We start from the raw sequence: 12,236 nt of genomic DNA, 5'->3' as shown, positions 1-12,236 counted from the left end.
AATTCCACATAACAAAGACTTAATTCCTCAGGAATTTTATTCACCCTATATATTTTAAGTAAAAAATTAAAAAACCAAAAAAGTGAAAGAAGACAAATAAAAAGATATGAAAAATTTTCCTCCATGATCCAAAGAATTTTTAGCCACAGAAGCACACAAAAATCTCCAGCAAAAATGTGCCAATCTACAATACAACGAAAATAGTTAAGACTTAAAAGTTAATTCTTCAGGCACAGGAATTGATATTCCAGTTGCCAAAATAACTTATTACCTAGATAACACTAAATGTAAGTGACAGGCCCAAAATGGTAATCCAAGTTACATTTAAATAAATACACAGATTATTTTTATTGCTATCTGCAATACTTTAATATTTGAGGAAAACTGGAAGGGCCTAGAAGAATAACACATTCCTAGCTAAAAGCCAATTAATACAGTTCCATGTAATCCAGCAAACACTGAGTGAATGATGACTTAGGATCGATGATGAAAGGGATTCCACTGATGAAGATAAGTAAGAAACAGTCCTACCCTCAAAAACACTATAATTTACCTAGGATATGTCACTCTGCTATATTTTCTTTTCTCTTTCATACTGCAACTCGCAGATGCGTAATGGGGGTAGGCTGCAGAGAACACTGGAATTTTCTACTATTCAACTACAACTTCAGCTATAACCTGATTTTCTCCTGTTTACCTAAGGTTTTATATAGTGTTTAATATTCTGTACTTTTGGCTTAACATACAGCTTCTGGGCCTTCCTTTCCCTTGGCTTCACCAAGTTTCCATTTGACATTCTAAGAAGAGCTGGTGCCTCTCCCCAGTAGGAAAATCCCACAAGCCCCTCCTCCTTCCACATCAGTGTGGGTAAAAGGAGCCCTCAGTACAAGTGCTTCTAAAAGGGAAGATTCTTGGGAATCGGCAACTTCTAACACTTAACTATATTGCATAAATACCTCCATCCCCCAAGAGTATATTCTTAATTTTCTCCTCCTAAGGGCATAGTAGAGGGAAGATAAACCAACACAATAAGCCTAATCTCATAAGTATTTGTCTACCTCGGGTTAATTTCTTGAGTTTCAATACCTATGAAGCTGACAGCGCCTCTGGTTCATTGTCATTGTTGACAAAGGAGGCTCACTGTGTTCCTCCGGTTTAAAGAACAAATGTTTTTAGAAACATGCACCTAGAAAACCATTCTTTTTTAAATTCTCTGAAAAAAATGATTCAAGCAGAATATAAATCATGCTCTACAACGAACTCTTGCCAGCAGTAGTCCCAAATGGCAGAAAGCTCTGTTTAAAAGAATAATCCAGGTCTCATTTTTGTAACAAAATATAGTCTGGGTTAAATCCAGCTGGCTCAGTTATTCACTATTGTTTGGCTCTCACTGCCATCTACACATTTGAGAAGGACCTTCCCCCTTTCTTTCCCAGAATTCTCACATTATATTTCCTCTCTTATGTAAATAAAAAATAAAATACAATTACTACCCACGCAACACTTCCGAGAGCTAAAGCCAGTGGGAGTGTTGACTGTCTTAAAATTGAAAGGCTAGGGTGTCAAATCTCATTTACGATGCTTTCCCTCCACATGCCTTTCAAAGGAGTGGGCTTAGGCTCTGGGCTGAGACTCTGTGACATTCATAATTGCTTTTCCCTCCAATACCCTTTTATCAGTAAGTGAGAATGGCAGTATATCTCGCCTCCTGATGAGTTTTTCAAATGAAAATGATGAAAGAAACGGACAGTTACATTCATGTCTGGAAAGAGGAAACATTTTTGGCTTTTAAAAATTTTTTCTGAATGTCTTCTGAATTGAAATATCTTCAGTACAGTGTACAAATGGCAACCTCCTAGAAAGGTGTATTAAAAATCAGAAAAAAAATTCCTCAGGGGAAGGCTTGTCTTGCAAATCCCAAAATAAACCTTTATCATTAAAATCAGTTGAACCTTTGAGACCTAACAACATTATAAAAACTGTTGCCCTTTAGGATTATTCTTTTGATCTGCTAAGCAGTTTTCATTATATGTTTATCAAATTACTTTGCTGATCGGAAAATCTGGGCTCTTCAAAAGTGCAGTGTCTTTATCAAAACAAAAACGATTCTTCAACAAATTAAATGTGGAGTTTCTTCCTTACACAGTTATTAGTATTAGTACCAGTATAATTTTTTTTCCTGCTAACATTTATTGAGTATATCTATATTCTCCCTACATTGCTGCATTCACTTATTTAAACACGAGACAACTCTATGATATAGATATTTTATTATTAATCCCATAAAATAGATGAAAAAGAAAGGGCAAATTATCTGGCAAGGTCATACAGCTATTAAGTGATGTAGCTCTTAATTGCCATGTTATACTGACCTCCTAGGAAAAAAAAAAATTAATGTATTTTTTTAAAATTAATTAATTAATTAATTAATTAATTTTATTTATGGCTGTGTTGGGTCTTTGTTTCTGTGCGAGGGCTTTCTCTAGTTGTGGCAAGCGGGGGCCACTCTTCATTGCGGTGCGCGGGCCTCTCACTATCGCGGCCTCTCTTGTTGCGGAGCACAGGCTCCAGACGCACAAGTTCAGTAATTGTGGCTCACGGGCCCAGTTGCTCCGCGGCATGTGGGATCTTCCCAGACCAGGGCTCGAACCCGTGTCCCCTGAATTGGCAGGCAGATTCTCAACCACTGCGCCACCAGGGAAGCCCAAAATTAATGTATTTTAAAGATCTATTTGAACACTGATAGAACATCTGAATTTAGCGTATATGAAATGTGGGTTTTTTAGGGTGCCATGCAATACAATTGCTTATACTAATGAAAAAAACCTAAAACATAGGTAATAGGAATGAAAACTAGGTTAAGCTAAAGGCATGCATAATCGTGGAACATGATAATTGGATCCTAAATAATACTGAGTTGTAATATTTTGAGCAAAGAAGGTAAGACTTCCACTTTGCCGATATAGATTGCATACCCCAAGAACACCGTATTTAATTTTGGTTTCCAGATCTGAAAAGGATACAGGGAAGCCATGCCAAACTGTAGCCAGTTTGATTTACTGGTTAGGAATGTGGGCTCTGGAATCTGATACCTGGGTTCAAACCCAAGCTCTTCTATTTACTAGCCATGACTTTCAGCAAGTTTCTTCACCTCTCAGTGCCCCTGTTCTCTCACCTGGACAATGGGAATGATAATAATGATAATAATAATAATAACAGCAAATTTTACCGGAGTTGTTGGGAGGACTTAATGAAATCAACCATTAGTAAGATAAGTACTCAATGAATATTAACTATTAATTTATTCAAAGGAGAAAGTAACAGAGGAACAGAATTTAAAGAAGGAGAAGAACTCAATTTCCATGGCCTCCAGAGTCACAGACTTTTAAATCATTGGGTAGAAATTAAAGTAAAATAGATTCTGTTTCAAAAGAGAAATGACTTTGTGAAAGTGAGAGCTTTCCAAAAACAGAACGGGCTTTTCACAATTACATATTTACTATAAAAATAAAATTGACTTTAGAAAATCATATGAAGAAATTGTTCCTCCTTACTACAGAAGTCTGCTTATATAAGGAAACCAGTCGACAATTTCAAACTGCTTCATTGTTGAAGTCAAAAATTTTCTAAAATTTCTAGCCCACATTGATCCTTCAATTCTCTAGGCTACCAGAATTCTTGAAAATAAAATATGTTCACACTTGGAAATTATGCAGTTTAAAATTGTCTTTAGCTCTTTCAACTCTTTTTTTTTAATGTCAAACCAATTACTAATTCTGGGAGACTAAGTATCATATATTATATCGTTCTTTCATACCTTATTATAGTACTTACCACATTGAGAGAGAAAGAAGCAAATGCCCAACATATAGTGCTTTTCTGTTCAAACCTAAAGCATACCGTTTAACAGAAATCTCAATATAAGTTCAAGAAGCTTGTTTTGAATAGCTGCACTTTACTTGTATAACCAAAAGCTAGAGAATGACATTATCAAGGTATTTCATAAATAAAGATATGTCTAAGTCTTCTACATTGGCACAAATAATAGCTTCAATAGATTTACTTGTAGATAGATCCTTTAAAGATAAAAAGGAACATTTTGAGAAATGTTCCATTTTAAGAAAGCTGTAAGATTTATCAGTAATAATTTTTCCTACACCAGAAGCATAATCTATGTAGCTTTATTAAAAATTAAACTTCATAGAGTTACAAACTTTTAGTTATAAGATGAATAAGTTCTAAGGATCTAGTGTACAGCATGGTGACTACAGTTAATAATACTGTATTGTATACTTGAAATTTGCTAAGAGAGTAGATCTCAAAAGTTCACACCAGAAAAAAAAAAAAAGAGGAAACTATGTGAAATGATAGATATGTTAATTCACTTGTACACTTTAAATATATGCAATTTCATCTGCCAATTATACTTCAATTTAAAAAATTAAACTTTATAAAAAATGTGCACTATAGAAAGCTTAGAGTATTGTATATTTGTTGCACAACAGTTATTTCAGTATTTTAATAATTGTTTTCTTCATTTTTATCAATCATATGTAAAGAACTATTAATTCCGTTGGTATAATAGAGTGATTATATTTAACTCATTCTGTTGATGTCTTTGGTTATTTCTTTACATAAAATAAAGTCACTTTCTGTTTATGACTCCTGTTCTACAGAAGTAAAAGCAAATTTTAAATATATCTTCTTTTACTTCCAAAAAAATGGAGAAAGGACTCTTAATACCCTCTTTACCTTCAGAAGCCTGTTAGAACTCCTGAAACTTTGAAAAATAACTCTACTTTGAATTACAAAGAAACAGATTTTCTCAGTTTTAATTTAGTACAACATAAAGGCAAAAGAATGCATAACTAATTATACTAACAAATTATTATATTTTTCTCTCATCTGTTATAGCTAGAGAGAGAGAGAGGAAGAGAGAACAATTCCAGATAAATCAAGATATTAACCTTTTTAAAAAAACTTAAGACCAAATTCTTAGAAGTACTGAACTCTCAAAAAAAAAAGTATAACAATATAAGTTTTTGAGTCAGAATGCCTGGATTTGAATCCAGGATACATCAGTTAAGCAAACTTTAGCAAATTATGTACTCTCTCTAAATCTGTTTTCCCACCCACAAAAAGGGTTTAACAATATTATTTATCCTTATAAAACTATAATCCTTTAATAATATAAATCATCTAAATCATTTTAAATTTATGCTTGGCATATAGTAAGCACTTTGCAAATGTTTTAAATTAGTATTATCATTAGTAGCACGTCTGTTTACTCACAGTCTATTTTTATGATAATAGCCCTGGACAGGCAGGCAAGCCATTTAAAGAACAGAATATAAAGCAGATTTTCTCTACCAAGGGCTTTCTCGGTGTCCTAATGCTCTACAGAATGTGTTAGCCCCACAAAGGGAAAAGAACAGAACCCAGAGGTTCCACTGACTGTGGCCCTCTTCCCTGTGTGGCAGCCATGGCTAGCTGGAAGTCGGGATTATGTGTGGCCATGTGTCTAATGCTCTAAAATTATATGTTCTAGAACCATGATACAGAACAAATAGAACCGGGACGTAGGAGACAGAGATCCACATAATACTGATGTCTAAATCAATGGCCTCCAAAACTGGGGGAACAACATTTTGAACATGCACCTTGAAATAACTATATAATTTATGGATAAGATTTACTGTACTGACAAAGTACATTAGAAAACATTCCGAAGAAAAAATTAACAGCAGGTCTGAACTTTTCTCCAAATACTGTTTCCCTGGAAACATTTTGGGTTAAGATAAACAGGGAGTGCCAGCTGTGTTACCAGCCAGCATTGATTATTATTGATGGAAAGCATCTGGACCTGGAGGATACTGAGTGACCTCAGCTTCCAGATGCAGTGTGTTCTAGCAACTGAGGGCATCCCTTGAGGAGACTTGGACTGTTACCAAGAGACTGGTTCCTGTGGACCATGAGCCTTCCCAAGGCAAGGTAGTCCTTGTGTATCCATATGGTCTCCTCATCTTAAAACTGAGTTACTACATGCAAGGTAAGGGAGAGAAGGTGGAAAATGGTCACTGTGCATCTAGAGGGAGCCCTACTGACGAAGCACCTGACATTATCCTGTTGACATTCCATGTTTCCTGTCCTGTATCCTTCTACTAAACCAAGTGAACCTGATGCCAGACAATAGCCTATTGTGTCATATTAGTATGAGTGTCAAGACAAAACCACAGGTCCACTCTGTAAACATGCAGACATATACATACACAAAAATATATTATTTATTTACATCCTCTGACCTAATGAATTATTTTAAGCGCCATACATTTGCGTATACTGCTTGGGTCCACATACTTTTCAGAGTATTTGGGGTAAATCCTTTGTAACAACTTGGGATGCTATCTCTCTTCCCTTTGTGATTTTCTGGTGTTTTTGACAGATCCTTGTCTTTGGCTCTTATAAATCTTTGGCTGTCTCTGCAAATATTAGTAAACTGGTAACTCCACTGTTAGAAACTCTGCAGCAGCAAGACATAATAAATTCCTGAAAATTCAAACACTAAATATCTTCTTGAAGTTCTTCAGTTCCTACTCACTTTCTTTTAGGGCTTATCAGGATATAACTATAGGGGGCTTTAAAAACTACAACATTGAGGGAGAAGTAACTCTGTCTTTCCATTTTAATGTACTTTTATGCTAGTTTTGTTAAAACATGCTATGTCGAAAATAGAACTATTTATTCCACTCTTGACACTACCCTCAGTTCCAAGTAACCAAATAATTTTACCATTTCCTATGAAAATTTCTATAGATTTCTCTTTTATTACCCCATTTTTAGGCACACATAGCTTTAAAAACACTTTTTTAAACTTACCCTGATACATGTAACATCAGCAGCATGTAGAAGACCAAGAAGAGATTATGAGTGTACCAGAAGATGTCATAGTTAGAAACTCTGAAAAAACAAATAACTTAATTTCAATTCCACTTTACACTCCATCTCACTAAAAATATCATGCATCCTTTCAAATACATGTCACAACTGAAAGTTAAAATATGAGTTCGTCTGAGATTTATCTATTAATATCAAAGTATTAACATACCACTGCAGAGAGAACTGACAAAAATTATAAGTGACGCTTTATCATTTTGAAGGTTCTTTGTATTTCAAATAAAGATACACAGAAAGAATTAAAATCAGCTGTTTATATTAAAGTTATTATGATGTAAGGCGAAGGTGCAGGCAATAGTCTGTTAATACGTACTTCTGCTGTCCTTTTTATCAATATTCTCAATTTGCAAATGACTTCTAAGACAACCAATGTTTCTATCCCAATATATATTTTGAGAGTAGTTCAAAGGAAACTCAGATAAACTAAATAAGTGTTCATTAAAATTTTCTCTTATCTTCCTGGACAGTGTATAACTTTAAAGTAACACTTTGTGTTATTGTCCTGGAGAAGGACAAAGAGTCTGAAGAGGAATGGGTATAATAAACACAACCTAGAATGTTTGAGATAAGTAAAAAGACTAACAGTTATTTTATTTCATATATCTCGGTAGATATTCATGTATTAGAATCTTGTGGGTGGTGGGCAGGTATTCGTAAAAGCTTAGATGATTCTGATAACAACCCCTAGAAACTTTAGGAACCCCCAATTTAGGCAAGAGCCAATAGAGTCACATTTACATGGGTCACAGTTTTTGCTATCATAAACAAGATTATTAGCATCCTTGTAACGTATACCTTTTTGCACAGATCTGATTCTTTTTGAATCTAAATTTCTAGAAGTGGAATTATGACATCAGAGGACACACATTTTGTAAGGCTTTTGATACACACTACCTATTGCTCTCTGAAACATGTTTATAAATTACGAACCCAATCATAGTGCAGGAGGGCCTGTTTCCCCAAACCCAGACTCCACTTTATACATCTTCAGTATTTTGTATAAGTGGAATTAGGTATTATTTCATTTTTGTGTTACTCACTTTGTATTCTTCTGTGACTTATCTGTTCATAATAATTACCCATTTCTATAGTATATTTCTCAATTGCTGTGGGTTAAACTATTCAAATTTAAGAATGTACTACTTCCATATGAGTGTAATAATTTTCACAATAGCATGTTTATTTTTCAATTTTTATAATGTATATTGACATTCAGGAGTTTTAGTTTTCATATTTTTAGGTAGCCAAATATTTCCTATATTTTTCCTTGTCCATTATGAGAGCTGATAAATATCCACTTAAAGTTTCTTCTAAATCTTTAGTGGTATAATTTTTTACAGTAAACTCTGTAATTTATCTAGAATTTAATTCACTTAAGCCTTACTTTCCTCATAAGTTTGTAATGGCACCTTTATTATTTAGCAGGTTCTTACATATAGCTAAGTCTTTTACAGCACTTTCTGTCTACTATCATTTAGTTCAACGTCTTGGTCATTTTTTGCAAGTAAGTCCTATTCTGGTTGTTTTTTTTCCATTGAAGTATAGTTGACTTACAATATTATATTAGTTTCAGGTGTACAATATAGTAATTCCCTATCCTGTTTTAAGTTACTGAAGCATAATCATTTTAATATTTAGTAAGCCACACCCCGCCCCCTTTTATTCCACTTTGGAACATGTATTTGGAAAGTCTCCATACACAATTCCTTACAACCCAGAATATTTGACTGAAAGAAAGAGATTTTTCAAAAACAGGAAATGATATCTAGAAATGCCTCTCTATTTCCCTCTTAGTTACACAGAACAGTCCAGTAACCAGAATATTGCATTGGCTAAACATTCGGGTTAATCAAGACATTTTCTACATATGAAAATGAAGATAATCTTAAGGAAGTCTAAATAATCTGACCAAGAAACATCAAAATAATGGCTCTGACACTCACCGTATTGCATATGTCGAAGCTGTAATCATCAGGAATAGCACCAATACCATGCAGACCCCTGTCAGGCCAGGAACTATAAAAATGTACACAAGTATGTTTAACTTAAGTCATGCTGAGAAAAAATGTACAAAAAGTTATTACCTTAAAATTCAAAGTACTAGGCTGATCTGTGGGAAGCCCAATTCAAATTGTATGTCTCCTTGTATGTTCCCTCTTAAAAAAGCCTTTTTTGAATTAGCATAAGTTTCAAGGTACTTAGGACAAAGCAGAGTCTTTTCCACCTTTAACAGAAGAGTCCATTTTGGTGTTTTCAAATATTCTACTCAGAATGGTGAATATGTGCATACTTTTATAGGTACATACTATAACAAAAGTCAGTAATTAATACAACAGGACAGGGTTGACATTCAACTCCCTTGTTGTTTTGGTTTTCTCCACCATAGTACTAAACCCTCCTTACTCTCACCTCCCCGCTTTAAGGAAACTAGTAGCTCCTTCAGTTTCAATGTCAAATAATTTCTTTTGGGCTTCACTATCTAGAATAATTTTCAAGAAAAAATAAACAAAACGTGAACCTTTCTAAAAACTGCAACTTCGAGTGTAGAACAAACAATGGTGAATTTGAAGAAAAAAGTTACAGTGTTGATGTTTTAAGAACACTTGCAGGCTTATTTCCCCTCAGAATGGAAAACATTTTGAAATCAGTGCTTCTGATAGTACATAACGTTTTTTAAAGTGTGCAAACATGTCAATTTTCAATATTAATACTGACATAATAGATTGCTACAAATCTAGTGTTAGCTCATACAGCATGTCCAAGATGAATAGGTGATATGCTTTATCAAAGAGTGAAAATCACAATAGCCTCATTTCTTATTATCTTATTACTACCAAATAAAATATTCTGTCTGTAAGTCACCTTTATTTACTCTTATAATCATACAAGCAACAATAAGTACTAAATGACCTAGCTGAGAGATTCCATCTTAAATCTTTGCAGAAAAGGTATTGAAACAATTCTGCCTCCAAAAGTATAGACATCCCCCAACTCTTCTTCTTGACAAGGAACCACCTATGAAACAGAAGGACCATCAGGGACTGTAAGCCACCAGCAGAAGCAAACAAGCTGGGGACAATATAAGAGCAACAGTGATGTGCACCATTAGGATCACAGAGGGTTTAGAACCATTGGAAAATAACATCAGAAATCCCAGTACAATAGAAACAAGTTTCCACTTGTAAAGGGACACAAGAGAAATAAGGCAGTTGGTCTCTGGAACTTAATACTGGAGTATGCTCTCCTTTCACTCTTCCCAATACACAGATTTGGAAGCCTAACAATCCTTGCCTTTCCCAGATGTGCCTAATCCAAATCATCTCTTCTCTACACTTCTTTCGTAGGGTACTCCCTTTCCCATTGTCTTTCCCATTGCCCCAGGTGAGTACTTACTTCCTAGGGGGTAAGAGAAGAGCAAGATAACTACACTAATTCACACGAAAGGACGAATAGCACAGAAAAATACTGTTTAAAAAGAATAGCATGCCTACAAAATGACCAAGCCTTTCCACTCCCAAGAATTTACCCCCCCAAAACACAAACATATATCCACCCCAAACTTGTTCAAAAATGTGCATAACCACTTTATTTTTAATACTCAAGGCCTGTAAACAATTCAAATTTCCATCAACAGATGAATGGATAAATAATTGTTTATCTGTACCTGGAAAACTAACCAGCAGTTTAAAAAGAAAAGAACCGCTGATACATACCTATGCATACATGACAACACAGATGAATCACAAAATTTATTAGACTTAGTGAAAAAAGCCAGACTGCCCTCCCCCACCAAAAAAACCTGAAAAAACATAAGCTCTATGATTTCTTTTATACAACATTCTAGAAAATTCAGAGCATTCTTTAGTGATAGAAAGCAGATCTGTAGTTAGGAGGGGTAGAGAGCAGGACAGAATGATGGACATATTTGTTACCTTGATTTTGATCATGGTTTCACATGTGTACACATATATCAAAACCAATCAAGTAGCATGCTTTACATATGTATAATTCAGAGTGCTTCAACTGTAACTGAATAAATTTAAAGAAAAAAAAAAAAGGAGGTCTGTCTCTCTGGCTTCAACTAATTTCACTAAAATGTAAAATTTGTGGTTGGAGAGGCCTTTCCAGTAATTTTATTGAACCTTCATGAATGTCAACTGTGTCTACACACAAGGTTTCCTATATAGTCCTGAACATGCCAAGATTAGTTACAGAATGTCTGCAAATCACTTCATCAGGGCACCTGAAAAAACGGAGTATGTTTAGAACAAAGTTATAATTTCTAAAGGGTATTATCTAAACATTAATTCCTTGAGGTATTAATTTATCTTACTCAAAAATGTTATAACAACAAAAAAAAATGTTATAACCATTCCTTGAAAAGTCACAGGGCACATTAATGTAAAGCTTCTGAGAAGTACTAAAGTCAAGAAACCAGTGTAAAGTTGAACAGATACTTCCTCAAACATTTAACTAGAGCACACCTTTTAGAGCAGAACATGGAAAGGAAAGACTTAGAGAGGGTGAAATAGTTGACCTCAGTCATTTGAATTCAACATGAAGTAGAGGCCCCAGACAGCCTGGGGTATGTATGTATATTCTGGGATTGCGGTCCTGTTACTGTCCCTTAGGCCAAACCCCTAGCTCACTGAATCTCACCTGTAAACTGAGGATCAATTCAATGCTTCTTAAGGTTCTTTCAGATTTATGAAGTTAACTTTTTTATCTGAAGAATTCATTTTTCCCTTCTGTCTCCCAGAAGTACAAAAGGAACAGAGTTTGTAATTTATAGAGTAACAGACTTCAGAGCGATGAAGAAGAAAAACTGACTTATAATTAGCAATGAAAAAAAAATTGCAATTATGGTGGTCAAAAAAAAGGGTGGGGTGGGTAACTTAAAAACCAAAGGGGATTCTGGGGGGGAGATAAATTAGGGGTTTGGGATCAACATATACACACTACTATATATATATTGAATAAAATAGGTAAACAACAAGGACCTATTGTAGAGCACAAAGAACTATACTCAATATCTTGTAATAACCTATGATGGAAAAGAATCTGAAAAAGAATATACGTGTATACATATGTATAACTGGATCACTTCGTTGTCTACTTGAAACTAACATAACATTGTAAATTAACTATACTTCAGTAAAAAAAAGAAAAAAAAGCTATGGTTTTCTTTACTGGAATTAAACGAACAGGTTGGCCAACCAATTATCTGGAATGTTGTAGAGAATATCTATGCAACAAGTAGTAGAGTTTAAAAATAAATGACT

At 34.4% G+C, this 12,236-nt stretch overlaps 1 protein-coding gene across 3 annotated transcripts in view; it reads right to left on the bottom strand.

The window, feature by feature from the left end:
• Window positions 1-12,236, bottom strand: part of NOX4 (NADPH oxidase 4) — a 143,543-nt gene that overhangs the window by 93,769 nt on the left and 37,538 nt on the right. For all 3 annotated transcript variants that reach the window (XM_068556666.1, XM_068556667.1, XM_068556668.1), the window contains 2 exons: window positions 8,898-8,970; window positions 6,877-6,957 (listed from right to left, as the gene is read on the bottom strand). In XM_068556666.1, coding sequence (XP_068412767.1) covers window positions 6,877-6,957; window positions 8,898-8,970 — 154 coding nt within the window. The remainder of the gene's footprint in view (window positions 1-6,876; window positions 6,958-8,897; window positions 8,971-12,236) is intronic.

Source organism: Eschrichtius robustus, chromosome 11, assembly GCF_028021215.1.
Source record: "Eschrichtius robustus isolate mEscRob2 chromosome 11, mEscRob2.pri, whole genome shotgun sequence".
NCBI lineage: Eukaryota > Metazoa > Chordata > Mammalia > Artiodactyla > Eschrichtiidae > Eschrichtius > Eschrichtius robustus.
This window is presented reverse-complemented; position numbering and strand designations above follow the sequence as displayed.